Source organism: Nanorana parkeri, unplaced genomic scaffold (genome assembly GCF_000935625.1).
Source record: "Nanorana parkeri isolate BGI_ZX_2015 unplaced genomic scaffold, ASM93562v1 scaffold34, whole genome shotgun sequence".
Taxonomy (NCBI): domain Eukaryota; kingdom Metazoa; phylum Chordata; class Amphibia; order Anura; family Dicroglossidae; genus Nanorana; species Nanorana parkeri.
The window spans coordinates 52,415-66,374 of NW_017306302.1; the positions used below are offsets into that span (position 1 = coordinate 52,415).

The 13,960-nt window shown below is 39.9% G+C and overlaps 1 protein-coding gene across 5 annotated transcripts in view; it reads right to left on the minus strand.

Annotated features, from left to right (window-relative positions):
* The window catches only part of HOMER1 (homer scaffolding protein 1), a 91,924-nt gene that overhangs the window by 43,819 nt on the left and 34,145 nt on the right, over window positions 1-13,960 (minus strand). For all 5 annotated transcript variants that reach the window (XM_018569334.1, XM_018569342.1, XM_018569349.1 and 2 more), the window contains 2 exons: window positions 10,893-11,024; window positions 5,175-5,267 (listed from right to left, as the gene is read on the minus strand). In XM_018569334.1, the coding sequence (XP_018424836.1) occupies window positions 5,175-5,267; window positions 10,893-11,024 (225 nt within the window). The remainder of the gene's footprint in view (window positions 1-5,174; window positions 5,268-10,892; window positions 11,025-13,960) is intronic.

A 13,960-nucleotide genomic window follows, 5' to 3' on the forward strand; every position in this document is an offset into this window, starting at 1 on the left:
AGCAACAGGAAAACATTTACTAATCTAATGTTCATCTTGGAATGGAGTTATCACTGAATGCAACCTTTGGTTATGTATTGTTTTCTTGTATGTCATTTGAACTGCCCAGGATTACTTCTAAGCAAAAAAAATGAAATAGCCAGGACTGTTGGAAAATAAAAAAGCAGCTCTTGCTGCAATATACACAAAATATCTTCAGTGCCATTTCCCACAGAAATTGTTTTGCTGAATGCCACCGACCCTCTCCCAGCTTGAATGATGGCCATTCTGTGACACCAGGCTATCTCAGATACACCTCTTGGGGATGCATCACCATGTTGGTATTTTGATTTTCTTTTTTAAATGGAGGGGGAAGTGAACTTTAACTGAACATCTTCTTTTCAAGTACGGGTAACAGTCTAATAATATGGAGCTTGCAATGTTACTAGCACTCTAGATACAACTGCAGGTCTGTAATATATACAGTACACAGCTGATTTTTCATGAACACTGGGGATATATTTAAGCAGATCTACTTCGAGTTTCATACTCAGGCAAAAAAATGTTCTAAATCATTTACACAAATGGGACACAAAAAATAGGATATCATCAACTTGATGTATTACAGAATCATTCAAACATCTATCAAAATCTATTCAAACAGCTAGAAAACACTTTCTGTTCGTGTGTAGGTTCATATTTAAATATGCAGTACTTTTGGTTTCCAATTCATACAGTCCTTATAAATATGAAATTGTCATCAGAGCCAATAATTTTAATATTGTCCAACCCTCATACAAAAGAAGGAATGACAACTGGCACAAATGCCTAGACATAGACCAAAATCTCATGAAGAGCCTTTCATAAGAGTGTCACCTGTGGTGGTCCAACTCCACCTTTAATGCCCTTGGTTTTGGAATTGGGTGTAGAACAAGCTCATATTAGGTGTGTGTGTGTGTGTGAGAAACTGTATAACACCGGAGACACACAGGAGATAAAAATAGTAAACACCAAGAGCATGGGCACATACCCAGTATCACCCCCAAAAAATGATACTCCGCTTACACCACTGCATTTGAGTATAGGCCTATGTTGAGCCTTAGCAGTTGTCTTTTTGTAATTGAAAGTCATCTACTCTACCACATGGCTAATCATACATATGCATAGTCACAAGGTGCAGCAGTTGATAAATTGTACACTAACCTCAGTACAGAAGCATAATGATCAGGACCTCAGGAAACACTAAAATGTTTTCCCATAATGGGGAGCTCAAACAAAAATCTACTGAATATTAGACTTGCAAGCCAGGTTAACAAAAGGGATGTCTGAAGCTCTCCTTTAAAAGTGTACAAAATTTTTTTTCTAGTTTTAAATAGAGTAGGTAACCATAAGACTGCCTGTAAGGTGTTACTACTATTTGGGTATCCGCTTATTTCCTGTCCTGCTGACAACACTTTCATGAGACAGGAAGTGAGGGAAAACCTGCAACAGGGCAGGAGACAAAAATAAAAATCTGATAGGGGTTTCAGCCTTCTCTTACGCTGCTAAAGACAAGTATTTTTATTTGTGTCTGTGTTGCTGTTGGATAGTTATCTTCATTTCCAAGTTAATGTAAGGTTATGACTTTAAAATATCAGATCCCAAGCAGTAGCCAAATGGCATCCAAATAGTTCCTTTATATAAATTGTACTTCATCTAAGACCTACTGAGTGATATAATATCCATTGATATACGTGATATAATACCTCCATTGCCAAATATGTAAATATCCTCACAGTCTTTCCCATCTGCATAAAAAGCAATGTAGGCTTTGCATATGTATGTTAACCCCTTTCCACCTGCCGTTAAAATAAATTTTAATGGCTGAACCAAGAGGAGGCATTTCATGAGCTTCCCAATCATATGATTACCAGATGTCTGTCACAAAGATCATCTGATCAGGAGCCTGTCCTACTAGCTCCTGATCATGTCTAAAAGACCAGGAGCTGTCACTGACGGCACTGTCAAGAGTGCGGTCACAGTGCTGGGGACGTGCACTGAGCACAAAACAGTGACAAATATACAGTAGGTGTCAGCACAGAGTAAGGCCCACCTGCGTGCTGCCACATAAATGAATACGGGTGACAAGGTGTTACAGTGCAGACATAACTAATGTAATATACTAGGTGTACATAAAATGCTCTTTCTAAAGCATAGCATAACATTAGATTAGAGCTGCAACAGTTAATCGATTTAGTCGATTAAAATCGACAATTGAAAACGCTGGCAACGTTTTCGATCGTCGATTCGTCGGCTATTGATTGATTTGCCTGTTCGGGGCTCCACATGCGGCCTGAGCCACACGTCACACGCTGCTCCCGTTGCGGCCGCCGTGCCCACGGCACAGGCCGCGTAAGCCACGCCCACCGCACGCTGAAGCCGCGCACGCCGCTGCTCTCCTCGGCGTGATCTCCCTCACCCGTCCCTGGCCCGCTGACAATCGAGGGCCCACATTCTGAAAGCAAGTCAGTGGTGGAATAGCTGTACGGAGCTGCAGTGTGGAACAGGTGTGCGGGGATATAGTGGTGGAATAGGATATCCGATTAATCGAACTTAATAAATTGGCCAACTAATCGATTATGAAAATAATCGTTAGCTGCAGCCCTACATTAGATTATATATTTTTTTCAAAATAAGTAAATATAAAACACATGGGCTTATTTAATAGGGCAAATGTAACTTTCAACATGCAATAATCAAATATAGTTGGGGGTCTATCAGTTATAGCATTGATTGCTCTAAATTTAGGAATTAATTTAAGTGGTTGTCAAACTAACCAGAGGCAACAAGAGAAAAAAACTGGCATTGTTGACCAAGCCTCATCTGTAGAGGTCTGTGTTTCATGTTTAACCAATCTTATCAATGAGGCCAATGGTACATACAGTTGCATAACAATAGCCATAGCAACCCATGCAGCTGCTATGGGGCCTGGGATACTAGGGGGCCCCATTAGGGAGACTGATTAGGAAAACTAAACTGAGGTTTCCAGTATGGAAGGGCTGAAGTTAGACCCTTTAGGATCTTCTAGTCACAGATCCCCTCTCTGTGCAGAAAGCAGCATTGGCTTATCTATTTTAGCATTGCAGATTTATTGTCCTCTGAACTTCTGTTACAGACTGAAATTACACTATATGCCTAATGCAGTCACAAATCCCAGAGTGTCACCTCTGTTCAAACGATATAGAGGCCTAAGGTTTGTGGTTCTACAAAAAAAGTTTAATGAAGCGAGAGTTTAAAGAACTTTGCATTAGGGTTGAAGAGTAAGTGTGTCAAAGAGCATTAATCATTTTATCATAATATAAAGTATCATTATGGTTGTTATTATTAGTGCTACTATAACTTTTACCCCCAGCACTGCTCCCTACTGACCATGCCGTCCGCTCTCCTGCTGCCTGTCCTTGATACACATACTTCATGTTAAGATCAATGACACGTAGTGTCACAGTTGACACTGCCACCCACTACAGAGAGTTAGCTGAGGGGGGCCCAAAGTTTTGCTATGTATTTACACCCCTGGTATCAAACTTTGCCATATGCAGCTCAGTCAAAGAATGTTTAGGCTTCTCCAACCTGGAAACAATGTGAAACGGCCCTTTTTCTAGTGAACAGTGTATCCAAAATCAAAAGCATGCATAAAATATATTTTCACTGATTGTCAACAATAATACTGTATTCTATGTAATGTAAAATAAAATTTAATTAATCTTGCCATGGCCACTGCAAAACCTCCCAACTTTGAGATAAAAGAGGGGCACAAAATATGTAAGCAAAGGACACACCCCTGCCATGCACCCAGGAATGCGGACAATGAAGAATTATGAAAAAAAAAGATAAAAAAAGTGATTGGCTAAAATCCGCAAGTGCTTTTTTCTAGTCTTTATGATGGCTTTTCAAATTGTCAGAAGCAATAATTTAAAGTTTGGATATAAGATTTGTTGTAGTATAACAATTTTTTAAGTTAAAATACCTTAGAACAAAAAGAGGGGAAAGGGTGAAGAAAATAGGGACACAAGGTGTTTTGGTTGCAAATGAGGGAAAGTTGAGAGATATGCCACAGTAGGTAGGCAAATCCAGGAAAAGAACTATAGAGATTCACGACCAAAATCCTCAAGAGATTCCAGTGGATGATATAAGCTGCCGGTGTCTAACCAAAATTGAAATATCCGGACTGATCGATAAACAGTGTCAACTTACTGAAAGGATTTGAAAACATTGTCTGTCAGTACACTATGTGTAGCAACCTATAGAGGAATTGAATAAAATCTAAAAATTCATCTTACAATAACACCAGATGACACATTCTCCATTGTGTCACCTTGCAAACAGCTACGGTCACAGAATAAATCAGTAAGCCATAAATAATAAAACTGTGGGCTCCATTTCAATAATATAATGTAAGTGCCAAGCATGAATAAAATGTTCAGCTTAAACATGAGGACTATAATAAACGGAACCAACCTCTAAACGGATTAGAAATTTGAGTCAGCAGGCTCTCAATCTCTTTCACCTCTCGGTGGACATGACCAAGCCATTGCCAGCTGCGACTACAGCTCTGCCCAGCCAATTTGGACACCTGTGTACTAGAAGCTGGATTACAATCAAGTTCTTATTCTACAGGAAATGGACAGATGTCAGGTGTAAATGAACTTCAGTCAAATGAACTAGGCTAGTGAGAGACTAAGAAATAATCTAATGGTTAGAGTTTAAGAAGGAATAATCTAGAGTTTAGAGTTACAGCAAAACAAACACAAATGATGTTCGGACCCATGTCTGTCTTAAGACCTAAACCTTAGGCACGGTCATCGGTGAATGCTGAAACACTTTATGAACCAGGCCTCAGACTCTTTTTCTGACAGTATAAATATAATTTCTTTGTACCAACTAGTTTCTCCCGTTGCCAGGTGCAACCAGAGTCTAAACATAGAATACCACAATCCAAGAGCCATCACACAACCTCCTTTCCCTCCTTCCCAGACCTCCTGAATCTTGCGCCCACCATTGACTGGCACAGAGAATCCTTTGATACCATACCAAATGCATTTAGAAAGGAGCTCCAAAAGCACCTAAACTCAACGTTTTTCTGGGTAGTGTGCATGGGGCCTTATTAGTGCACGTATTGAAGCCTGCAAAAAAAAACACAGATGGCAAGGCATTACCTGTGAAGGCGTACTAGTCAGTTCCATTTTTTCTTGGGATTTCTCCTTTGCTAATCGAGCAGCTTCTTTAAATTCCTGAAATTTTTCTGCAAACTGCATTAGGAAAAATACATAGTTAATATCCAACAAACTATGATAATTATGCAATAAACAGAAGAGGGGTCATTTTACAATGTTGCAGCATGGACAAAATAAATGTGTGGGCTGTATACATGTTTTATTGCATTGTATGTAATATTATTTTCCCCAAGAAAGTGGTCTTGATGCCACTGTAAGAAACTACTAGAGAAAGAGGAAGTTAATAAAAAAAAAACATCCAGGTTTCACCATCTTACCTGTTATAATACAAAGTGCATAAAAAGACAGCTTGGTAATCTATTAAGATTCTACCATGAGTAATATAATAATATCCATACCATTTAGGCTATTTACCTGGCACATCCCAGGGAGGTTGATATCTATACTGATGGCTTAGGTTATGTGTGCTGCACTAATCGAGCTTAGAAAACTAAAATTACCTATATATGTTCAGCATTTGAGCAGCATGACACAAAGGTTTTACTTGCCTATAAATATACCTAAAGAGCATCGAAAAACAAAAAAATGATTGCAACATATTCATCTCATCTCCCTCTCCTTGTCTCCATTACATAGACGAGGAGGTGTTCTGGGGTTCACAGAAAATAGCTGGGAAAGCCAAAAATGGTTTGAGATTTCAGTTGAGTGCACAGGAAGTTAAGAGAACACAAGACTTCCGACAGGGTCAAACGGCATTTCTATATTTGCAGAAAATGTTCTTAGCCTAAAAGAAGAAAATGAATGCAACTACGGCATCCAAGGACTGGAAAACTGCAATATAATACTTTTTGTTCTTGGGTTAACTTTATCAATCTGCCCTCATACTTGGCACAATGTCATAATAAAGAGCTTCATTAAGCAATATTTGTATCTAAAAGGACAACATATTGACATATTTATAACATATACAGGTGAAACTCGAATAATTAGAATATCGTAAAAAAGTAATTGCAGTAAGTGCTGCAAAAGGGGCCCAAACCAAGTACTGAGCACATATGCATGCTTGTACTTTTCAGAGGTCCGATATTGTTCTATGTACAATCCTTGTTTTATTGATTGCATGTAATAATCTACTTTTTTGAGGTTGTGGATTTGAGGTTCTTGGGGTTTTCATGAGCTGTAAGCCATAATCATCACAATTATGACAAATCACGGCTTGAATTATCTTGCTTTGCATGTAATGAGTCTATCTCATATATTAGTTTCACCTTTTAAGTTGCATTAGTGAAATAAATGAACTTTGCGCGATATTCTAACTATTCGAGTTTCACCTGTATCACCGTATTTTTCGCTCCATAAGACGCACTTTTTTTCCCCCAAAAGGAGGGGGAAAATGTGCCTGCGTCTTATGGAGCGAATACCTATCGCCCGACACCCGGGACATGCAGTTTCGGGCGCCGGGCGAGTAGTTTCTTTTTGTACATTCAGCCCTGCTCCTGACAAGCAGAGCTGAATGTACAGTGGGAGCCGCTGTTCGTTTAATACAAGCGATCCAAGTAGATCCCTTGTATTAAATCGAGCGGCGGCGGCATCGGCGATAGTGTCCGCCCCCCGCCGAGGTTTTCTGGGTCCCCCGTTCCTCTGCGGGACTGTGACCCGTCACGATAGGAGCTCACCATAGAGCAGACGAAGAACGGCGTTCTTCGTCTGCTCTGTGTGATTACTGAGACAGCGCCACCTGTCTCAGCAGTCACTAACTGCAGCTTCTGTGACAGAATTTCTGTCATAGAATTTCTGTCACAGAAGCCATGCGTCCTATCGTCCGGAGCGTCTTATAGACCGCAAAATACAGTACTTCATATGTATTGTTGGTTCTTTCAGTACAGACAGAACATTTTTAACTCCGGTAAAGTTCAGCCCATGTTAGGCAATTGGTCCATCTATATAGAGCTGTGTTAGATAGTTGTCAGTCAGCAAGGTGTAGCGAAGACAATCAAATATTCAAAACCCATTTTTAACTACTGTAAATTACCTAAAATGCAACTTTTATATTGAGTTATCATAAAAGAGTTTAGAGTTGAAATCAGGCTTGCCGTGAGATTTTGTTTTGCCATGTAAATAGAAAAAGAGGAGGTAGGAGTACTTAGTAGGCTTTCAGGAGGAAACAGGCCCATAAAGGAGGTTACCCACATGGTTGGTTCTTCAATAGTCCAAAAGAGACCAGCAGGGGGATTTATGGTGCCTGTAGATGTGCATACACTGAACCTGCAGTCACCATTCCAATGCTATGCAGACCAACTAAATTCGCAGGTGAAGGGCATGTGACACGTGCCAAGTAATTAAAATGTACCGGGAAAGACCTTATGTTGGATCGAACATAAATGATGTGCAGGTCATATCCTCCGCAACAGGTCCTGAACCCCCGGAGTGCTGGTGCCCATGTTTTGTGGACCTACTTCACAGCTTCAAGAACTCAAATATATTAGAGAAAGGCACACTACTCGGACACCGTGAAATGGTGTGTCATTGTCATACAAATTTTGGGCACTCCCCTTTGTTTCCCTCTGCCAGTGTACTATAAATGTCAACAGGTCAACCCAAATCAATTCATTATATACGTGGCAATTTGATCATTGTCTATCCAGTATGATTTACAGTTCTGCTTCTCCAGACACTATCTGTTCATACAGCTTGAGTCATCTTACTGGTCCTAACCTGGTTTAGAATATTGGTACAATATTGTAACCATATTCAAATGAGTATGAGATGACTGTACTTTTATTGATGGGAAAATGGTGTGGTCAATCAGTACAAAGGGAAACGCTGCTTTTTTGCCCCTGTTTCCTATAGGTAGAAGCCTTCTGTAATGGTCAATTTGGCCATGCCAGCACACTTGCCAATGTTGAGTGGAACGGTAGGTCTGCAGTAATTACACGATCAGCCTCATTAGTATAATAATAAACACTGAACTTCATCATACATTTAGATGGGCAGCATCTTAGCAAGCTAGTGTGTGTGTCTTGGGGGGAGGTAGTTTGGGGTACTTGTGTAGTAATCATACATTATATTTTTGATAAAAATATTTTGCTTTCAGTAAGTAGTAAGTGATTGGTAGACATTTGCATGGTGTTGTACTCATTTGATCCCTCAGACACAATACACTGGGCACTGGAATATCCAGAATGCAGAGGAACATCTCCAAAATGCTATGTGTGAGCCATGCTTACACAATAAAAAGTTAATATGGAAAAAAGTAAGCTATGTTTATTACAAGCTGTGTATCCATAAACACATCATATTCTTTACTGTAATTCTACAACATAACATGAAATTGCTAGAAATGAAGTACAGGCTGTGTACCATGCAGCTTATACTTTCATTGAACTGAGTTGGGAAGGAAATACAAAAAATAAAATTGGTTGAGATGACATTTCTAATTTTGGAACATTTTATGACAAACATCTCAACACCAAGTGAAAAAAAAACCCAATAAATAAGGTGAGCTTCAGCATGCTATAAGGAAGTGTTTAAATTGTCTAAAAAAAAAAAAAATGTACTTATTCAACATGTAGTTAGGCAACTTAAACTGTATAATAGCCAGACGGTTTAGGTGGCTAGAGTGGGAAAGTATTAGAACTCATGGCAAGTTTTACTGCAGTCGGAGGCTCAGTTAGCGAGATTCCTTACCTTCCCATCTGAGAAATGGTTGTCCCTAGGACAGGAAGTGAGGGGAAATCTCTCTAAAAGCAAACAGACAAAAAGTCTGTTTTTTTCCATTTTATGTGAGTGCTAGAAACTTTTTTTTTTTTTTTGTTTCTTCCAGATATGGAGGAGCATGCGAGACTCACTACCCTCCTCACCACATGACAGTGCTATGTTTGGGTATTGGCTGCTCAGGCACTTAGCAATGTCACATGGGGCCAGGGAGAGAGTCCTCAGCCCATATACGCTTCAAGTAGCCTATAAATGACTTCTTCTCTTCATGCAGAGCGAGGGGAGTGGAGGAAAGGTAAGTATCAGCAGCTGTAGAGGTGATATAGGCAAAGAACAAACTCACTTTAAAGGAGAACTATGGGGTTCTATCTTTTCTTGATTAATGCATTCCTTAGGCTAAATAAGTAAATTATGTAATTTACTCTAATTAGCCAAAATGCACAGTAAGGCTGTAAACCCTTATTTAAGGTGGTGGGCGGGGCTAAGCGCCGCAATGAGGAGACATCCCGACGTGTCTGACGGGATCCTCCCCACTGATCTTCCTCACTGTGACTGACAGTGATTCTTGAGAGCTGCTGCGCGTCCACGAATATATGGACATGCGCAGCAGCTCTCTCCTTACCTGCGCGTCCCCGTGTGCCAGCCGGGCTCCTTCCCCCCTCTCTCTCTCTCCCTGCCTTGTGTGACACTGACATAATAAAAAGATCGTGGATCGCTGATGACAGAGGGGAAGGAGCCCTCTCTCTCTCTTCAGCATTTACTACCAATGAGAACGTCCATATATGGTAAATGGTGTATATGAGGAATGTCTCCTCATTGCGGCACTTAGCCCCGCCCACCACCTTAAATAAGGGTTTACAGCCTTACTGTGCATTTTGGCTAATTAGAGTAAATTACATAATTTACTTATTTAGCCTAAGGAATGCATTAATCAAGAAAATATAGAACCCCATAGTTCTCCTTTAAGAATGATCAAAACAGCTATCTTTGATACATTAATCACTATTACTGTACAGTCTTGTATAAAAGTGTCAACAACCACCACCACCACCACCACTTTGTAAATGGTAACAGTATATACTGTAGATTAGATTGTAGAAGAGCTTGGTCTCAAAGTGATATCGATGAGCTGCTTAATGTGGCCCCTGCTCCTGGCAAAAGACCAGCCTTAAGGCTTTCACAATTTAACCTGTTTATCTTATATTAATAGAGAATTAGAGCAAAATTATAAATTGACAAAAACAAAATGCTTTAACATCTTCAACATTTTAGGACCCAACTGAAAGAAGAACTTTCTGTGTTGCCTAAAGTAAGCAGTTCTCTTTGATGAAAGGAGAACTGGTTACAATAGGCAACACACACAATTCTTCTTTTAATTACTTTGATACATGGGGTCCCATGAGCATAAATGTTCACCTATCAAGCCTTGGCAAATGCCAAGCTCCCCAATGACTGCAACATCAGTGACTGTGCGGCCACAGGCTTGTCAAAACAAAATGCTTTATAACATTTTTAATCCTGAAGGTTTTGAGGTATTTTATAAGGTACGTATTAAGTCACGTAAGGTTGATATAAAGTCATGTACCGTTTGTTCCTCTTAGACTGGCCATTGTTTGTAGATTAGACTGTGGTAAAGGTTGGTGTCACATACATAAGTAGTGTAGGTTCCTCTCCTAGTACATATTCAACCTTATCACTTCCACGCAGCCTATTGTTTATGTTCTAGTAACAGGCCAACAGTATGGAAGGATAAAAAAGAACAAAGTAGCCATTTAATATATGACAAAATACACCTTCAATGAAGGACAAATAAAAAAGCATGTCTCCTTCATGGCATTAAGTTTCTTACTTTCATCATCATGCTTTGATGATTCTCATAGGAATCACACTGTTTTTGTTTCAACGTTTTACTTTTTGTTTTTTTTCCAAATGAACCATTATTATAATTACATTCAATCACACAAGGTTCAAGGACAGTTTACTCACTTTTGTGAGATGATGCTCAGAGGAGAAGCCCAGGCCATACACTGTATTTGCCCTGCTGTCTGCCCACTGGCCAAACTTCTGGGATGTTTTAGTGAATGTCATGTTGGGACTGATGGTGCTATTTATTATTGCCTGTGAATCATAAAGAGCATATGATTAATGTAAGCAAAATATATAAAATATCAAAGCTAGACCTTTTTACAATACAAAATATACATGCGTTCCAGTTTATGCAATTCACATATTATTAGTTGAGCAGTAGACATCTGTGCTGGAGAAATGCTGAAACTGTAGCTATAAAATTGACCACCAAGCTGAGGATTGCTTTTCCAGATGCAGCTACATGCTAATCTTGTGTTGAATAAGTAACACCCTATTGAGATAATTCTACAGACCGCGGTAGGCAAACAGATATCTGACATCTACTGCGTGTCACTTAATGCACAGTATATTGCTCTGCATAAGCTACCAGTGATGACAGAAGCAACATTATATGGGATTTTTGTATTCTGGGATAATGGAACAAGTAGGTCAGCTGTGTGTCAGAAGAAAAACTGTGCCCCCCTTTGGAATAACCATTTTGATATTAAATATCTCCTGCTTTGAAAATGACCAGAAGTAATTTATGCGTTAATTATAAATGATGGTAAATCTGCACTTAAATAAAAATGATACCATTTATCATCTTTATCCACGTACATGTCAGAGTTGATGTAAGCACCTATCAAACTTCTTTCACCAAGGCCTCACTTGTCACAAATGACACTTGGGTCTCACCTATTTTATAGGTTACCAGTAAAAAAAAAACATAAAATGAATGCAAGGGTTAGCAAAATCTAATTGTTACACATTCTATAGACCAGGGCTCAAAATTTCCACTCGCCCCCTCGCAATTGGCGAGTGAAAATTGCGTGGGGGCGAGTGGAAATCCATGGGGGGAAGGGGGGGACTTCCGCCGCTTCAGCAGCGCCGATCGCTGTCTGTTTCCTCCACCCGCTTCTTGGAGCGGCACCGCAGCCTCCGACGGCCGGGCCGCTTCTCCCTCGGCCCTGGCCACGCCTCCTCGTACACCCGGCAGCTCGCTTTCAGGCCCCATTAGCGGCGCGCTGCCGGGTGTGCGAGGAGGCGTGGCCAGGGCCGAGGGAGAAGCGGCCCGGCCGTCGGAGGCTGCGGTGCCGCTCCAAGAAGCGGGTGGAGGAAACAGACAGCGATCGGCGCTGCCGAAGCGGCGGAAGTCCCCCCCTGGATTTCCACACGCCCCCACGCAATTACATGTAATTTTAGCAAAACCAAGTAACAAAAGGAGGGAAAAATTGGTCGGTTTTGAAATTAAAAGCCTTTGAGGCCTTATTGCCTTGTATACAAGGCCATGTGCGTGGCCAGCCTCATAGAACGAGAACCACTGTTCTTAAAAAACAAACATTATATACACACACACACACACACACACACACACACTCCTGGAAATATAAGAAGGGGAATTAATAAAAACAGGAAAAGTGCACTCATTCACCACCATGAGCATGGCAACTGTTTCTGTACCCCCAGAGAAAATAAAATATGCAATTCCCCTGTCCTCATCCCAAAATACAATGCCTGAGAGGCCTATCAGCAGACGTGGGCATTATCAGTTTCTAGCTGCGTATCAACCTCAGGATTTTATGTGGCTTAAAACAAACAAAATATGAAGGAGAGGTGTATATGCTGATATATTAAGTAGAACACATGCTGTTTCAAATTTCTCTCAAGAGTCCAATTATGCAAAGTATAACCTTCTGATTTGCCCTCATCACCAAGGTTCTGTTACTAACGCATGGATTATACTCCAAACACCTCTCTGTTTAGCAACTCACTGTGTCTGTGGATCCCCTAGACTTCTTTGGACACAGACATGACACAACAAGAGCGTTCCAGAAGTCAGACCAAATGTAATAAATAAAATCTCTTTTTCAAAATCTAGAGAGATTTCAGTTTCCTTACCATTAATTCAGAGCAAATAATTTTTTTAGGCAGTACATCACTTTTTTCAAAGCTTTCCCGAAAATGTTTTTTTTTATACTAGCTTATTACTGTAGGTGTTTTTGACCATTTCAAACCACATTTTGTTGCTTGGTTTCAAGGTCCATTGTGCAAAGCCTGTATTTACGCCAGCGACAATCCTGATTCCCTATAAATTTATAAATACCCCGCCGCTGCCTCTCTTCCGCACAGGGAAACACATCTTGTAGATATTGGTTGTTTAGTCCAGGTGGTCATGAAGGGTTCTCAAACCCTGGAAGAGATCTTTATAGCTCCAGCTAAGTTATAAAATCTTTCATGCCTTGGTTTACCATGTCCACCAATATGTTAGCTTCATATAAACAAATTGTAAAGATCTGAAAAGCTGGTACTAGAGACACAGTTTTTTGGGAAGATCAAACATAAAAGCAGCGGACATTGTAAAGCAGATTTATTAAACCTTTAACCATCCTTTGCATTTATTCCAACATAAGAACCCCTGTAATACAAGCATACATTTACAACAACTTTTTATTCTCTTTAAAATGCAGAATAATATTACAAACTGGGAAATCTGGATTTTAGGTTGGTGGCTTCTACACACCAAATAATCTACAGATTCCATGGTTTGTGATTCAACTATATGGATTAGAGATTGAGGTGTCTCAGTATGTGTAGTGCTTCAATTTAAAAAAAGAAAGAGAAAAGATATAACAGGGAAAATTTGGCACAAGCCAAGGCACTACTTCTACATTATCCTAATGGTTTGTTCCTTATATCAGTCACCAACACCATACAAGCATGCAGGCTATAGATTGATCAGCACTTTTCATTTACAGCGAGAAACAGAGAAATCTGGAATACTTTAAAATATCTGCTTTAGAAAAACATGAAAAAAAAAAAAAGTATTTGCTGATACTGCTACCAATCCACAAATATAGCTTAAAGCCAAAGTTAATTAAACTGCTGTACACCCGAAATGAACATATTTATACAAAATGCATCTGGTGTGTGATGTACCTCTCCATCATCGTGGATGTTATAATAAAATAGCTGGCAGTAGCAAAAAC